The 13,163-nt window shown below is 45.7% G+C and overlaps 2 protein-coding genes across 16 annotated transcripts in view; one reads left to right on the top strand and one right to left on the bottom strand.

The window, feature by feature from the left end:
* Window positions 1–10,827, top strand: part of lrrfip1a (leucine rich repeat (in FLII) interacting protein 1a) — a 25,705-nt gene extending 14,878 nt beyond the window's left edge. For 7 of the 15 annotated variants that reach the window (XM_029848290.1, XM_029848287.1, XM_029848306.1 and 4 more), the window contains 9 exons: window positions 1,297–1,323; window positions 1,409–1,534; window positions 1,898–1,969; window positions 3,141–3,311; window positions 3,385–3,477; window positions 3,660–3,752; window positions 3,907–3,999; window positions 4,120–4,258; window positions 4,981–8,149. In XM_029848290.1, the coding sequence (XP_029704150.1) occupies window positions 1,297–1,323; window positions 1,409–1,534; window positions 1,898–1,969; window positions 3,141–3,311; window positions 3,385–3,477; window positions 3,660–3,752; window positions 3,907–3,999; window positions 4,120–4,258; window positions 4,981–7,544 (3,378 nt within the window). In that variant the 3' untranslated portion in view covers window positions 7,545–8,149. Of the gene's footprint in view, window positions 1–29; window positions 87–264; window positions 337–757; window positions 851–948; window positions 1,210–1,296; window positions 1,324–1,408; window positions 1,535–1,897; window positions 1,970–3,140; window positions 3,312–3,384; window positions 3,478–3,659; window positions 3,753–3,906; window positions 4,000–4,119; window positions 4,259–4,980; window positions 8,150–8,521; window positions 8,572–9,024; window positions 9,146–9,236; window positions 9,317–9,400; window positions 9,506–9,823 lie in introns of those variants that run through there. The other 8 variants (XM_029848279.1, XM_029848266.1, XM_029848269.1 and 5 more) reach the window with 5 other exon arrangements.
* tyw5 (tRNA-yW synthesizing protein 5) lies at window positions 10,278–13,163 on the bottom strand. The gene is made up of 8 exons (XM_029848366.1): window positions 12,965–13,163; window positions 12,617–12,771; window positions 12,475–12,544; window positions 12,365–12,409; window positions 12,142–12,279; window positions 11,941–12,028; window positions 11,748–11,864; window positions 10,278–11,516 (listed from the first exon to the last, which is right to left on the bottom strand). The coding sequence occupies exons 1-8, from the start codon at window positions 13,043–13,045 to the stop codon at window positions 11,218–11,220; spliced, it is 993 nt and encodes a 330-aa protein (XP_029704226.1). The 5' UTR covers window positions 13,046–13,163; the 3' UTR covers window positions 10,278–11,217.

Raw genomic sequence — 13,163 nt, 5'->3', positions numbered from 1 at the left:
ATGTGGTGTTTTATGTTTCTCACGTGTAGAACTCCTTGTATGAAGACAGTCTGTGCAGCAGGTCTCGCCGCGCTTCCGCCTCTCATGTAAGACTTTGAGTTGGTTTGTGTTTGAGTGTGAGAACTTATTTTTCTGCATGGATTGGTTCTGAAATTATAACCCGTGTGAGTTTAGATCCGATTGTGCTGTCGGGCCTCAGCCTTGTGCGTGTGCTCGACTCGGGGATTTGACAGAGATGTAACAGTGAATGTGTTTCCTCTGCAGCCTGTAGAGTACAGTAGTTATCGTGGCTCCAGAACCTCCTCCAGGGCTAGTTCAGCCCGCACCAGCCCAGTGGTGAGCCCCCCCCCCTCCCCAGACACCCTCACACCAGCAATATAGGATAGATGTAGTTTTTAAAATCACACTTGTCTCCTCACACGTGTCCAGTCATAGACGTTAAACACATTTGTAATCTGCATCGGTGCATCAGAAAAGATTGATTCTAGAAATCCTCCAGTAAATGTAGCTTAATCCAGCTTTGTAGCTATTTATTTTATAGCAGTTTTCTCATTTTCTTAGAACTTCCAGAGGAATCGCTGTGTTCGACAGGCATGTGGTGCCTGAATTATTTCACCTTTTATTTATTTAAATTCAGATTTCACTAAAGAGGGCTTGTAAACATTTTAACTATGTGACCTTTCTGGAAGTGGTGACCTGGGCTGAAGTGTTTGGGCTTCCTCTCTTGTTGTGTTTCCCCCCCTGGTGGCCACTGCAGGACAACTGCGGCTCGGTGGCCAGTTTCCTGAGAAGCGCGGCCAGCAGCCTCCCGCGGGATCTGGACGATGTTACTATTCCTGACTTTTCTGACGTGAGTTGCTCTGCACCTGCAGGGGGCCAAGGCTGCGATGAGAGCTGCGCTCCTGCTCCGTCGGCCTGTGTTCTGCCGTTTTTCCTGTGGTTCCTTCCTTTTTATACACCTCCGAGCTGATTTTGCACGTCGCGTCGGGCGTCGATTTGCGTGTGGACTCTCAACGTGTGCGGCTTCTCTTGTGCAGCGGTTTTGCTTTTGAGTGCGTATTTTTAATCTCTGATGTGTGAGACTAATTTTGGCAACGTGACTTTGGGGATTTTGTTTTTTATCCTGGAGGTGTTTTTGTCTCATCTTGTTTGCCTGTTCACCTTTCTGTTAATATGCTCACAAACCAAGAGCAGTTTGGAGTGTTTCAGTTAAGTCTTCCTACCTGAGGGGACATTGGGACCTTCTTCCTCCTCACCAGGTCTTCATGCTCTGACTGTATTTTACTGTCTCAACAGGTGGAGGAGAGCGATTATCTGGAGAAGGTGAGCGGCTCTATTTCTCAAACTTTTATCTCCATTTATGAGGAATTGGACTCTAAAATGAAGCTTCCTCTTTTTAATTTCTCAGGGATCCCGAGCAGCTTCTGCCCTGACAGCTGGAACTCTCACATCCTTGGGTGGGACGTCGTCGCGGAGAGGAAGCGGCGAGACGGCCTTAACTGTAGATGCAGAGACTTCGTTGAGGGAAATTAAGGTAAATATATGTTACAGTGGGTTCAGAGAGGGTGCTGATGCGCTTTTCTCTGTTCTCTTTAAGCTACTTCTGTCAGCACATTTAGGCCTCCAGTAATGTTCCAGCAGGCAGAGAATCTTCCGATGTTTATGACTATGGGGAACTAAACAGTTTACTGTAATGGCTATTGTGACGCCCAGATTTTATGCATCAACAAATGAAGGAATTTTATTTCATCCATTAACGTGTTCAGCTAAAAAATGTCCTCTGAAGTTTGTGCCTGTTTCCCCCCGCTAACACGTATTGCTGCTGCTCGCTTCTCTGTCGCTCTCATGCTGCAAATCGTCTGCTCACTGCTGCTCTCGCTGCTGCGCTCTTCTCCAGGAGATTCATGAACTCAAGGATCAGATTCAGGATGTGGAAATCAAGTACACTCAGAACCTAAAAGAAGTCAAGGTATCAGCCCGAGTCTGACTCAGAGGTGCAGCTTCACTGGTGACTGACTGACGGTGCTTTTCTTCACTGGAATCACTGACAAGTCGAGTAGTGATAGAACTGTGGAAAAGCCCCAGAATATGAGCCTGAGTTGCTGTGGACGTTTTCTTCTTACTAACACTGGGACAAATATGCAGGAACACGCATCTTTATTTTAGAGGGGATTTGTGTCTTGAGTGTGTTTCGCATTTGCAAAAATGATCGATCAGATATGATCCAATTGCTTTAATCAGAATTTGGACTCTATTAATATCAATGTTTGTGTGTGTGTGTGTGTGTGTGTGTGTGTGTGTGTGTGTGTCAATAAGGTGTGATTACAGGTCTTCTACTGCATGTTTCTGTGTGTGTGTGTGTGTGTGTGTGTGTGTGTGTGTGTGTGTGTGTGTGTGTGTGTGTGTATCAATAAGGTGTGATTACAGGTCTTCTACTGCATGTTTCTATGTGTGTGTGTGTGTGTGTGTGTGTGTGTGTGTGTGTGTATCAATAAGGTGTGATTACAGGTCTTCTACTGCATGTTTCTGTGTGTGTGTGTGTGTGTGTGTGTGTGTGTGTGTGAATAAGGTGTGATTACAGGTCTTCTACTGCATGTTTCTATGTGTGTGTGTGTGTGTGTGTGTATCAATAAGGTGTGATTACAGGTCTTCTACTGCATGTTTCTGTGTGTGTGTGTGTGTGTGTGTGTGTGTGTGTGTGTGTGTGAATAAGGTGTGATTACAGGTCTTCTACTGCATGTTTCTATGTGTGTGTGTGTGTGTATCAATAAGGTGTGATTACAGGTCTTCTACTGCATGTTTCTGTGTGTGTGTGTGTGTGTGTGTCAATAAGGTGTTATTACAGGTCTTCTACTGCATTTGTGTGTGTGTGTGTGTGTGTGTGTGTGTGTGTGTGTGTGTGTGTGTGTGTGTGTGTGTATCAATGAGGTGTGATTACAGGTCTTCTACTGCATGTGTGTGTGCATGTGTGGGTGTGTGTGTGTGTGCGTGCCTCCTTCCACGCATGGACTAAAGGATGTTACAAGCTTTGAAACCATATTTGAACGCTGACTTCATAGATCTGTAAAGAAAGTCTGAAACAGTCGGTAAGAAGATTTGATCCCAGCACGTCTTCTATCCATCCTTCTATTCATTATTAGTATACACTAACTGAGGTGGAGGAGAAGTATCGTAAGGCCATGGTGTCCAACGCACAGCTGGACAATGAGAAGAACAACCTGATGTACCAGGTGGACACACTGAAGGACTCCCTGATGGAGCTGGAGGAGCTGCTGTCTGAGTCCCAACGAGGATACGAGGATAAAGTCAAGGTGAGTGTGAGCTCCGAGGACAGCCGAAGGCCAGAAAAACCTTGGTGATAAGCCGTCTCCTGTGTCCCCCCAGGAGCTGGAAAGAGAGAAACACGCCCACAGTGTGCTTCAGTTTCAGTTCAGTGAAATAAAAGAGACGCTCAAACAGAGCGAAGAGCTGCTAAATGTGAGTATTTGTGTGAAGGTGTGTCACAGTCACGTCAGGGCAGAGACTGAAAAACAGCTGCTTGGAACTACTTTGTCACCTTCCGCACGTCTCTTTTCACAGCTTTATAGTTCATATGCTGTATAAATGCATGGACCATTATTTTCTCTCCTTCTCAAACATCTGCTCTTCGTGCTGTTCAGGAGATCCGTCAGCTGAACATGAAACAGGAGGGTTTTGTTAGAGAAATATCCGACCTCCAGGAGACGGTGGAGTGGAAGGATAAAAAAATCGGGGTACGACTGCTGAGCCTGCAGCGTTGCCTTACCTTTTCCACAGTTAGCCTTCCGTTTCTCTCGTGCACGACACTGACTTCTACTTTTCCTACTTTGCACGTCTCAAATAACTGGTCACCTCCTTTCATGCTGCGACACTCGGGGCTCTGCTCAGGCCTTAGAGCGACAGAAAGAATACACAGATGCCATCCGAATTGAGCGAGATGACCTCAGAGAAGAGGTGGTGAAGCTCAAAGACATTTTGAAGGTACTTGGCCAGACGTGGGTGCTGCCGATGGGCCTCTGTGGACACTTCTGCAAGCAAATGTGGAAAAATCACTTTTAAGAAATGTATAAAATCTAAAGTTTGCTCTTGTATTGTGACTAGAAACACGGCGTAGTGCTGGGATCCGATCTAAACGTCAACGGGGACGTCGGAGAGGCGGGTGTGGACGGAGCACCCAGCACAGAGCCCGTTTCCTCTGCAGAGCCTCAGGCCTCCCCACCAGAGGGGAACAGCATGCTGGGTAAAAAAGACTTCCAGTTCACACGTGTCATTGCACCACTTAACATCCAGTTCATTCCAAAATCTAAACATAAAGGACAAAATTTACCCAAAACAATGATTCACTTTTTGTTTAGTTTAACATATTGAACCGATGATGTGGAATTTTGGAGTGAACTTAAGTGTCCTGTGTTTTTTGATTTGCACTGATCTGAAGGTAGGATAAGTCTGGTGATTTAAAAAAATTGTTAATAAGAATATTTTACACACGTTTCAGTGGAGAAATGAATTGTGTGCTTCCTCTTTCACTGTCTGTCTTTTAATGGCATTAATTAAAACACCAGCCTCATCTATCTAACCTCATCTATCTTGCTTTTTTCTTTACAAATCTTTATGATTTATGTTTTGTGATTCTTGTCCATCTGTCTTCCGTGCATGTGTTCTGGATCACAGTTTAGTGAGGGTGGTACGTGTGGCTGGTGGCATTCTGGAGTCTAAAACAATCTGCTTGTCATTGGTGAAGTTGATATTCTGGGACTCGGGAACTTAAATTTACCGTTCTTCCAGTTCTTCATCTTCTTCTTCTTGTCTTCCTCTTGACCATCTTGGCGCTCTGCTTCTCTTTCTGGCCACTGATTGAACCAATCAACCAGTCTTCAGCCTTATTTTTCCCTTTGCTGTTTCAAATCCTTGTGAGGATTAGTCTTCATTTTCAATCACTTTTGGCTCTTCATGATCTCTCAGGCAACCCTGAGGAAACTCTGGAGGAAGAGCTGCAACCGAAACAACACAGAGAGATGTTTGAGGAAGCCAAAGAGAATCAGTTGGGTTCTGAAAATGTCGGCGTGCCCATGCTGGAAGCGCCAACAGATGAGCTGCCGGCAAGAGAACCGGAGTCTCCAACAGAAGATGTTGAAGAAGTAGTTCATGAACATTTAATCACAAAAGACAAAGATATATTTCTAAGTGATGACAGTCCTAATCTGCAAGCAGTGACATCCTCTTCTGAAAGAAACCCTTCACCAACTCTTGAAGAGGGAGTTTCATTAGAGACAGATAGCGTAGTGGAGATGGAGAGTAAAGGCATGTTGTGTAGTGATTATCCTAAAGAGTCCTGTAACATCTCTGAACACCAAGAACCTCAGTTAGATGCGTCCAGCTCTGCTCTTCAGAAAGACCCTCAGAGTAAAGAAGAGGCAGACAAGGATGAAGAGGCAGATAAGGAAACGTCGACCAGGTCACAAGGTGCCGCTGCTGCTGGGAAAAAGAAAAAGAAGAAGAAAAGAGCTAAAAAGAAAGGAGGAGTACATGAGGATGAGAAGCGACACGCGAATAAAGAAACGTGTTCAGAGGAAAAAGCCACTGAATCCACTGCAGAACTTGCTATTGATGGTTCCATAACTAAAGTTGCAGATAAAGCTGAAGACAGGCAGGACAGACAAGAAACTGGAGAGGGGGAGCTGACCAAACCCACTGAAAGCTTCATCCCAAACGAAGCGATCGGAGAAACGGTGGTCAACGATGATGAGAAACAAGGTTCAGAAGTCGACAACATTGTGGTTGAAGCTTCAACCGCTCCAGAAAGTGTTGCTCGTGTTCCAGCTCACGCGCTCGAGAAAGAGAAGGATGAACTAAATTTGGAGAGTGAAACAGGAGAAGCAGCAGAGGCTGTGGAAATCTTCCAACCTCCCAGAGAATCCAGAACCGATGCCAAGAACGACGAGCAAGATGATGAACAAGGTTTGGAAACTGAAACCGTGGAAACGGTAGAGGCGGGGAAACCCGATGAACCTTCTGACATTAAACCTTCCTCCGAGTCCAGAGCAGATGGCAGAGAAGATGAGGAAACACCAAAAACAGAGGAGAGATCAGAAAGGTGCTGTGTTCCAAAGGAGCGCTGCAGCAGTTCTGAACATGTTCACCACTCCAAAAGTGGGTTTAACGCTGATGGTGTTGACAAAGTGGGCAGAACCGCTGTGGCTGAAAGTTTAAGGGAACATGACACGTCAGCCGGTTCCATCCAAACTGAGTCAGGAAGTGTTGGTGGTGCAGGAGAGGATGGGCACGTTGATGAGATTAAACTTGACAGCATGAATAGGGAACCTGAAAATTCAGATTCGGAACCCAGTGTTCTGAGAGACGACCACATCAGCACAGTCCAGTCTGACAGTGAGGGTACCTCACTACCTCCTGGTGATGGGTTCGAGTCCTTGTCCGGTTCAGGACCTGCATCTGTGGGGGCAGATAAGGTTGTTGATGAGGTTTCAGAGGAGGAAGATGAGAGAATGAATGATGAGGAGGACAGAGGGGAGAACTCAAATCTAATTATCGAACCTGAGCTGAAACCAGAAGAGGAGCTGAAGGTTGATTTAAGGGAAGCTGGAGTTCCCTCCGAGTCCAATTGCTCCTCGTGTGAAGAAAAAACTGATGGTTTGGCAGCAGAAGTTGCTGCTGTACTTGAGTCTGAGAAGAGTCTGGAAGCACCAGAGCCAGCTGAAGCACTGGGGGATGCAGAAGACCAGGGGTTCCAGGGTAAAGACCAGACTCCTGAGGTGTTCCCTGACACCACCAACATGTTAAATAACCCAGAGCCTCCACAAGCTGAAGCTCTTCATGGGTGCCCCGAAGATGACCATGTCCACAGCACAGAATCCGCCGTTTCGGAAGTTGCTGAACACAAAATGAGTCCCAATAATCGGCTCCACGAGACACCTCTGAATTCAGTGAGGGGAACGCTTGAAGAACCCATCAAAGATGACTGGGATGACGAGTCAGCGCAGCCAAACCTGCACGAGGCCGAAGAGGATGAAGAGGAAGGACAGTCTTTTGATTTTGACGACATTGACGTGGAAACGGCCGTCAGAGCAGATCTGCGAAGTCCCAAAATGGAAGCGTTTGAGGAAGGAGTTGAAGTCTTGTCCGATGAATGTGACCCAGGCAGGTCCGGTCCTTGCCAAAATCCAAGCCGTGATCCAGCAGGAGAGGAGAAGTGCACGGTTGATGCAGGTCAAAGGTCAGATACACCGGAAACGGTTGCATCTGAAAATATGCGTGAAGAACAGAAGAATCCAGCGGAGGAAGAGGCGTGTGTAGAGGAAGGACCGGGTCCGGTTGTTGGACAGGCGGTTCCTTCACCTGTAGAGGAAGGTTTGGATGCACTCCAGCAGCTGCACGGTGGAGATCTGCTTTTGGAAAAGGGTCCCGAGCTGGTGGCGGGAAATCCTGAACCCCCACAGGCCCCAAAAGAGGCGAAGAAGAACGGCAAGAAAGGCAAAGCGAAGGGCAAAGAGGACTGTAAGATGTCTTAGCTGGCGGCTGGTTGCACATCACGTCCAGGCACTTTGATTCTGTCCTAAATTAACAGTAAAACTGCGCCGATTTCTTCCAGTTGAATTTTTATTGAATGTTTTCGGTCTTTTGACGTCATCTGGTTGTTACCATCACTCTACCAAACGATAGTGCCGTTCTTGGATTGAGCTGCTGAACACTGAGATGCTTGTAGAGCTCCGATGAAGACCCACCTCAGGGTGGTCTGGTGGTGCAAGGTGTTGCACGAGAGGACCAACCTGAGTTTCTTGCCTTTACAAGATCACCATCTGTACATTCTAGTGAAGTGTGTAATCATCTAGTCGTCTTGTAATTAGTCAGTAACGACAGAAGGATGTGTTGGTGATCCTGTTGTTAGAGAACATCCAATCAGCCGTCCTCCCTCCATCGGAGGAGTTTATCAAATAAGTCCATCCCAATCTTGTATTCGTGTATTTTATTCAGTGACGTACAACTAAAACGTGAATGTTGTTTGTAGCTTTTACATGTTTTCTCAAGGGAGGTGTGTAAACGTGTGTGTTTGTTTGTGATGAAGATGATGGTGGGAAGCCTTCACTGAACTGCTAATAAACCTGCTGTTCCCAGACTTGAGTGTGTTTTCTGTGATCGGCTTGGTGTGTGTGTGTGTGTGTGTGTGCGTGCGTGTGCGTGTGTGTGTGTGGCCTTGACCCTCTCCTCCACAGTTGTGCATGCTAACCTCACCCCTCACACTCCGTCACTGCCCATGGATGTCTTGCATGCATCAACCTCCCACCCTGACCCACCCCGCCCTGCCCTGTCCTGCCCCGTCCATCATCTCCTTGGCACCTTCCAACCCTGGTATGTCCTTGAGTAATTTGTCTTTTAAATTGGGACCGTAGCATGTGCAGTTTTTACTCCGGCGGCCTCACGCCTACGTAAGGTTTCATCGACGTGATCGCGTCAGACTGTGAAACGAAAGAACCTTTTTTTCTTTCAGAGATTCGTCTGAGGAAACTGGTGGACGAGCGCGAGAAGATGATTGAGCAGGTCTGTCTAACTTTAATAAGGAGTGATCATCCGACGGGAACCTGTCATCTTTTGGGGGGGGCTAAACTTGACGAAACACCGTTGCTGTCAGGAGGTGAAATCTGCTCAGTTACACGCTGAGTTAAAAGGGTCTGAGTGCTTCAACGAAGCAGGACAGAGTTCTCGGGCTGTTTCTCCTCCTTTATTGGCATTTAGTAAAGAGAACCAGCTAAACTAAAACGCAACATGTCAGGTTTTACAGTATTTCTGAGCATCTGGATCTCAAGAAGAGAAATGATGGTAAATGCAGCACATGTCAAGGAAAGATGGTTGTTTGTTTTAGACGCCTCATTTGATGTTATAAAAGGAGGAAAATGCTTTTTAATAGGAGAACAGAGATATTCTGTGTTCTCAGTCTTTGCACACCTGCTGAGCTCAGCGTTCAGCTGGGATGTGATCTGCGTCCACCTGCAGGTGAAGAAGCTGAAGGCTCAGTTGGAGCAGAAGACGCATAAGAACGGCACAGAGAACGGTTCTAGTCCAGACGGTGACATCCTTGAGAATGGCACTGATCCAAGCATTGTAGAACTTCAGAGTAGGAACCCACTTTCACAAAAATACAATTGTTTTAATTTTTTTAATGTCATTTCCAAATAACTTGACCCTGTTTGCTCTCCTTTATCCAGGAGATTCAAACAGGGTCATAACTGATCTGAAGTTCAAGCTGGTGAAGGCAGAACAAGAATCCACGGCCTTGGAGCAGAACGTGAGCCGAGAAGAATGAATTCACAGATCATATCCCAACATGATGATGGCTGCTCGTTCCACATGGCTGCTTGTTGGTTTCCAGGTCACCAGACTTGAAGGGCAGGTGATGCGCTACAAAACTGCTGCAGACAACTCGGAGAAAGTGGAGGATGAGCTGAAGGCAGAGAAGCGAAAACTCCAGAGAGAGGTAGCGTCTTTTTCTGCTCCAGCCCACGTCGTCAGGGAGGAAGGGGGGGGTTCTGACTGTATAAACCAGCTTAGTCATGCCATTTAAAATTTGCTTCTATGAAACAGAAAAGATGGTGAACATTTGTTTTCAGGGCCAGTCGAAGCACATCAACTTCCTGTTTAGCAGTTAAACAGATAAAGGAGCCAATTGAGATCTTTTAATCCGAGAGAGATCAGAAATCCAACATCTCCTGAAGGATTGTGTTGATTTTTGCTTTGTTTCAACTGGATGAATGAGCCTCGTTGAGTCTAGTTATCTTCTCTCTTCGCTCAACAGTTACGCTCGGCGCTGGACAAAGTGGACGAACTCGAGTCAAACAACAGTCACCTTTCTAAAAGACTGGAGAAGATGAAGTCCAGTCGTGGGATGGCACAGACTCCGTAACCCCTTTGAGATCTCTCTGTTATCAGGCTTTTTCTTCGGTCTGCTGGAGAGCAGCCGTTAAGACGTTAAATTATGTTGTCCCAGTAGACACCAAAAATGTGCCATTTTTTTGAGGATTCTTCCTATAAGGACCTAATGTGATGGGCAGTGGATGCTGAAATGGAGGGAATGGGCCAGAGGGAGGTTCCAGGCCAGAAGACGACGCTCTCCGTGGCGTCTCAGCTCGGCCAGAGACGTCCTGCCTCGCATCAACATGATGTCATGTTGGGGACAGAATTTAATGGCTCAAATCTGCTCGGCAGAAAGGACGAGATATTTCTTGAAATGAAATGTTTTCTTTAATTGATTTTTTTTTTCGTCCTTATTTGCATCCAAAGCCAAAATGTGTTGTAAAAACAAATTGGTGTCTTTTGCACTTGTAAAACTTTGCAGGCAAGAACAGGTTGCCCAGTTTTGTGGAGGCAGCATTAACAACTTTCCCTGAACTCCTGATATTCACGCTATCATCCAATCAGGATCTTGGCAGACCTGAGAGATCCAGTCGGCCCAGTAGCTCCATGGGTTCATCAAATCCACATCCAACGCATCAAGAGAACCAAAAAACAGTCTTGTTGCTCCACCTGTTGTTTAAGGTTCCTCCAAACTCTTAATTGTTGCCAGTAGTCTGACAGCTTGTTTAACCGTTTGAGCCGCAGCTGCTAAACCACTCGCGTCTTTGGGCTTCCATCTGCTCCGTGCTGCACCTCCAGCCCAGGGACGACTCTAACCACTGAGGGTTCAGCAGGAACACGGTCAACTCTGGGGACAGGACGCGTCACCATTTACAAAGCTTTACAATATCTGCAAGGAAACAAACTGCTTTCTTTGTGCAATAAAAGCTGAAACTGTCTTTTTATCTGCGTGTCTATTTCATGCGTCCATGTTTGAGGCCAAACACTCAGGATTTCATTTCACAAAGATCAGTGACTTTTATAATGGTAATAATTATACACAGTAATTGTACAAATCAGTTGATATTGATGGTTTTGCTTTTTGTACTATTTTTGCCTCTAAAATTAAATCTTTGGCTTGCAGGTGTTGCTTATGCCATTTACTAGTCATAACTGAACTTCCATCCCTCTAAAACCTTTAGCCTGCGTTGCACCGAAGCAGTTTGTTCTTTCTTTTTTTTTTTCAAATAAATATTGTAGGTAAATGTGACAATCAAAGGTGCTCCGGTGTTGGTTTATTTGTATCATTTCAGTGACTGGTGCTGAATGGTAACGCAGACATGATGTCCTGACTGCTCATCCTGGTTTAGTGAGTGGACCGCTGTGTAATATGCTGTCAGCAACCTGTGCCCCCACAAATGTTCGCTTTTGGATGCGTTGTATCATACGCCGTCCGTAAAAATCCACGTAATCTGCTGGCAGTTCATCCAGAGCCTTCAGAGCTCTCTCCAGTGCTTGAAGGGCCCGGGACGCCGCCACCGGGTCCTTATTACCGTATGGATCCTTCTTGTCATAGCTGTCAGCAGGTAGATGGCGCCAGAACACATTGACACCAACTCCAAACTGCTGGGCCAGGGTGTTATGGAACCACAAGGCTGAAGTAAAACCAGGAGACGGGTGCATTATTATACAGCTAAACTGTCCTTGTAGGTGTGCCATGTGTAGTGTCATCTTGATTTGTTCATATTCATCTAAACTTAGAAGTAAAGTGCAATAACTTTTGTGATGTAGCTGATTGAAAGTAAATCAAACCTCATTCTAATTCCTAAATTCTCTTAAATGAGTTGTAAAGCTATTGAAAACATTAACGGTTTAAGAGCATCTACCAGGGATGAAAAGTAGATCTCCCGGCTCCAGCACACACTCGTATCGCTTCGCCTTCACAAACTCAGGAAACTGCTCCAGGTCCGGGCTGTCGATGTCCAAGACTTCAGATTTATCACCTGATGGGACAAATTGTTATCATTTATTATAATGTATTCACCATTCTGTGGTGTCAATAGGTAAACATCAACTGGCCTGACAGGTAGAGGTGCAGTGCATCCTGGGGACTGTACAGGACCACCCTCTTGGTGCCCGTTACCTGCGCCAACAGGTTATCCATCACCTACAAGAGTGAAAGGCTTACAGAGGTGTAATAACTCCACAAGATAACTTCAAATAAAAAAGTTGATTTTGTCTTGTACAGAGTAACACTACTAAAATTAAAAGAAGGCTCACGTCGTAGTGTGTCCACAACTGCAGACCACAAGAGCTGATGCGGAACACACTGGAGAAAAACTGCTCTGGAGTAAAGAACTGTGGAATGTGAAAATCCTCAGCAAGGTCAGGAAACTGTCGGCTAAGATCGGCAGGTTCCTGTTAAAGAGTCAAACGCTGCCATGAAGAGCTTCTGCAGGAAAACAACAGCATCTGTCTTCAGCTTCATGATCCTGTTTTGTACCTTGCGTACATCCTCTCCCAGCGAGCGAAGATAGTAACTCTCATCCTGCAATGAGGCAACACTGAATATGACAGTCGTAACTATTGTGCAACGAATAAAACGTTTGTTACCTCACACAGGAAGAAGTCGGAGTGTTTTCTTTCAGATGCCCTTTTGACAAATTCACTGAATGGCAAGGTCCTGTGAATAAACCAGTGTAGCTGAGGAGGTTTGTCTCTGCATTTCTGGGTGCGTTTGTGTGAGACAGCTCACTTGTACGCGAAGTTTTTGCGAAGAAAGTCCATCTGCGGGACAGTGGATACGTGGATCTTCACTTCCTTATCTGATCCTTTCTGTCGGAGGTATTCAACTGTCCACTTTTTCAGACATGGCCCCAGATTAACCCCTTTCAGCACGGCTGGTTTGCGCTGGGGGCAAAAAGATAACTCGGTAAAGTCACTCTCACCCAGCAATGTCCTTTAATAAATGTTATAACACTATGTATTTGATTTATCCTGTCATTCTGTCTAAGCACGTTAAAACATACACTGCACTGCTATATGGAGACTGTGAGCACATGTTCCTTCAAAGAAAATCTAAAGAAGCAAAGATTCGTCTTACCTGAGGATAAATGTCTTGCAGAAAGCTATCCTTGTTTATATCTGTGAATACAGGCACGTGTATCTTTTCCTGACATTCCATTTTAAAATTGTTTTTTTACGTCGTTCGTTCAGCCGCAGAAGTGGGGGAACAGCCGCATATGCCTGGTGTCACATTGTTGTTGTTCCCTATAAAATTAAAATAAGACGAAGTTGATCGT

This window comes from Takifugu rubripes, chromosome 1 (assembly GCF_901000725.2).
Source record: "Takifugu rubripes chromosome 1, fTakRub1.2, whole genome shotgun sequence".
NCBI lineage: Eukaryota > Metazoa > Chordata > Actinopteri > Tetraodontiformes > Tetraodontidae > Takifugu > Takifugu rubripes.
The sequence above is the reverse complement of the archived record's forward strand: the minus strand, read 5'-3'. Positions and strand labels throughout refer to the sequence as shown.

Excerpts from the sequence above, each read along its gene's own strand:
- tyw5 (XM_029848366.1), bottom strand. The coding sequence starts at position 13,045 with ATGGAATGTCAGGAAAAGATACACGTGCCTGTATTCACAGATATAAAC. Across the intron at positions 12,545-12,616 it reads CGCAAAAACTTCGCGTACAA|GACCTTGCCATTCAGTGAAT; the intron begins GTGAGCTGTCTC and ends GTTTATTCACAG. Across the intron at positions 12,410-12,474 it reads CCGACTTCTTCCTGTGTGAG|GATGAGAGTTACTATCTTCG; the intron begins GTAACAAACGTT and ends GCCTCATTGCAG.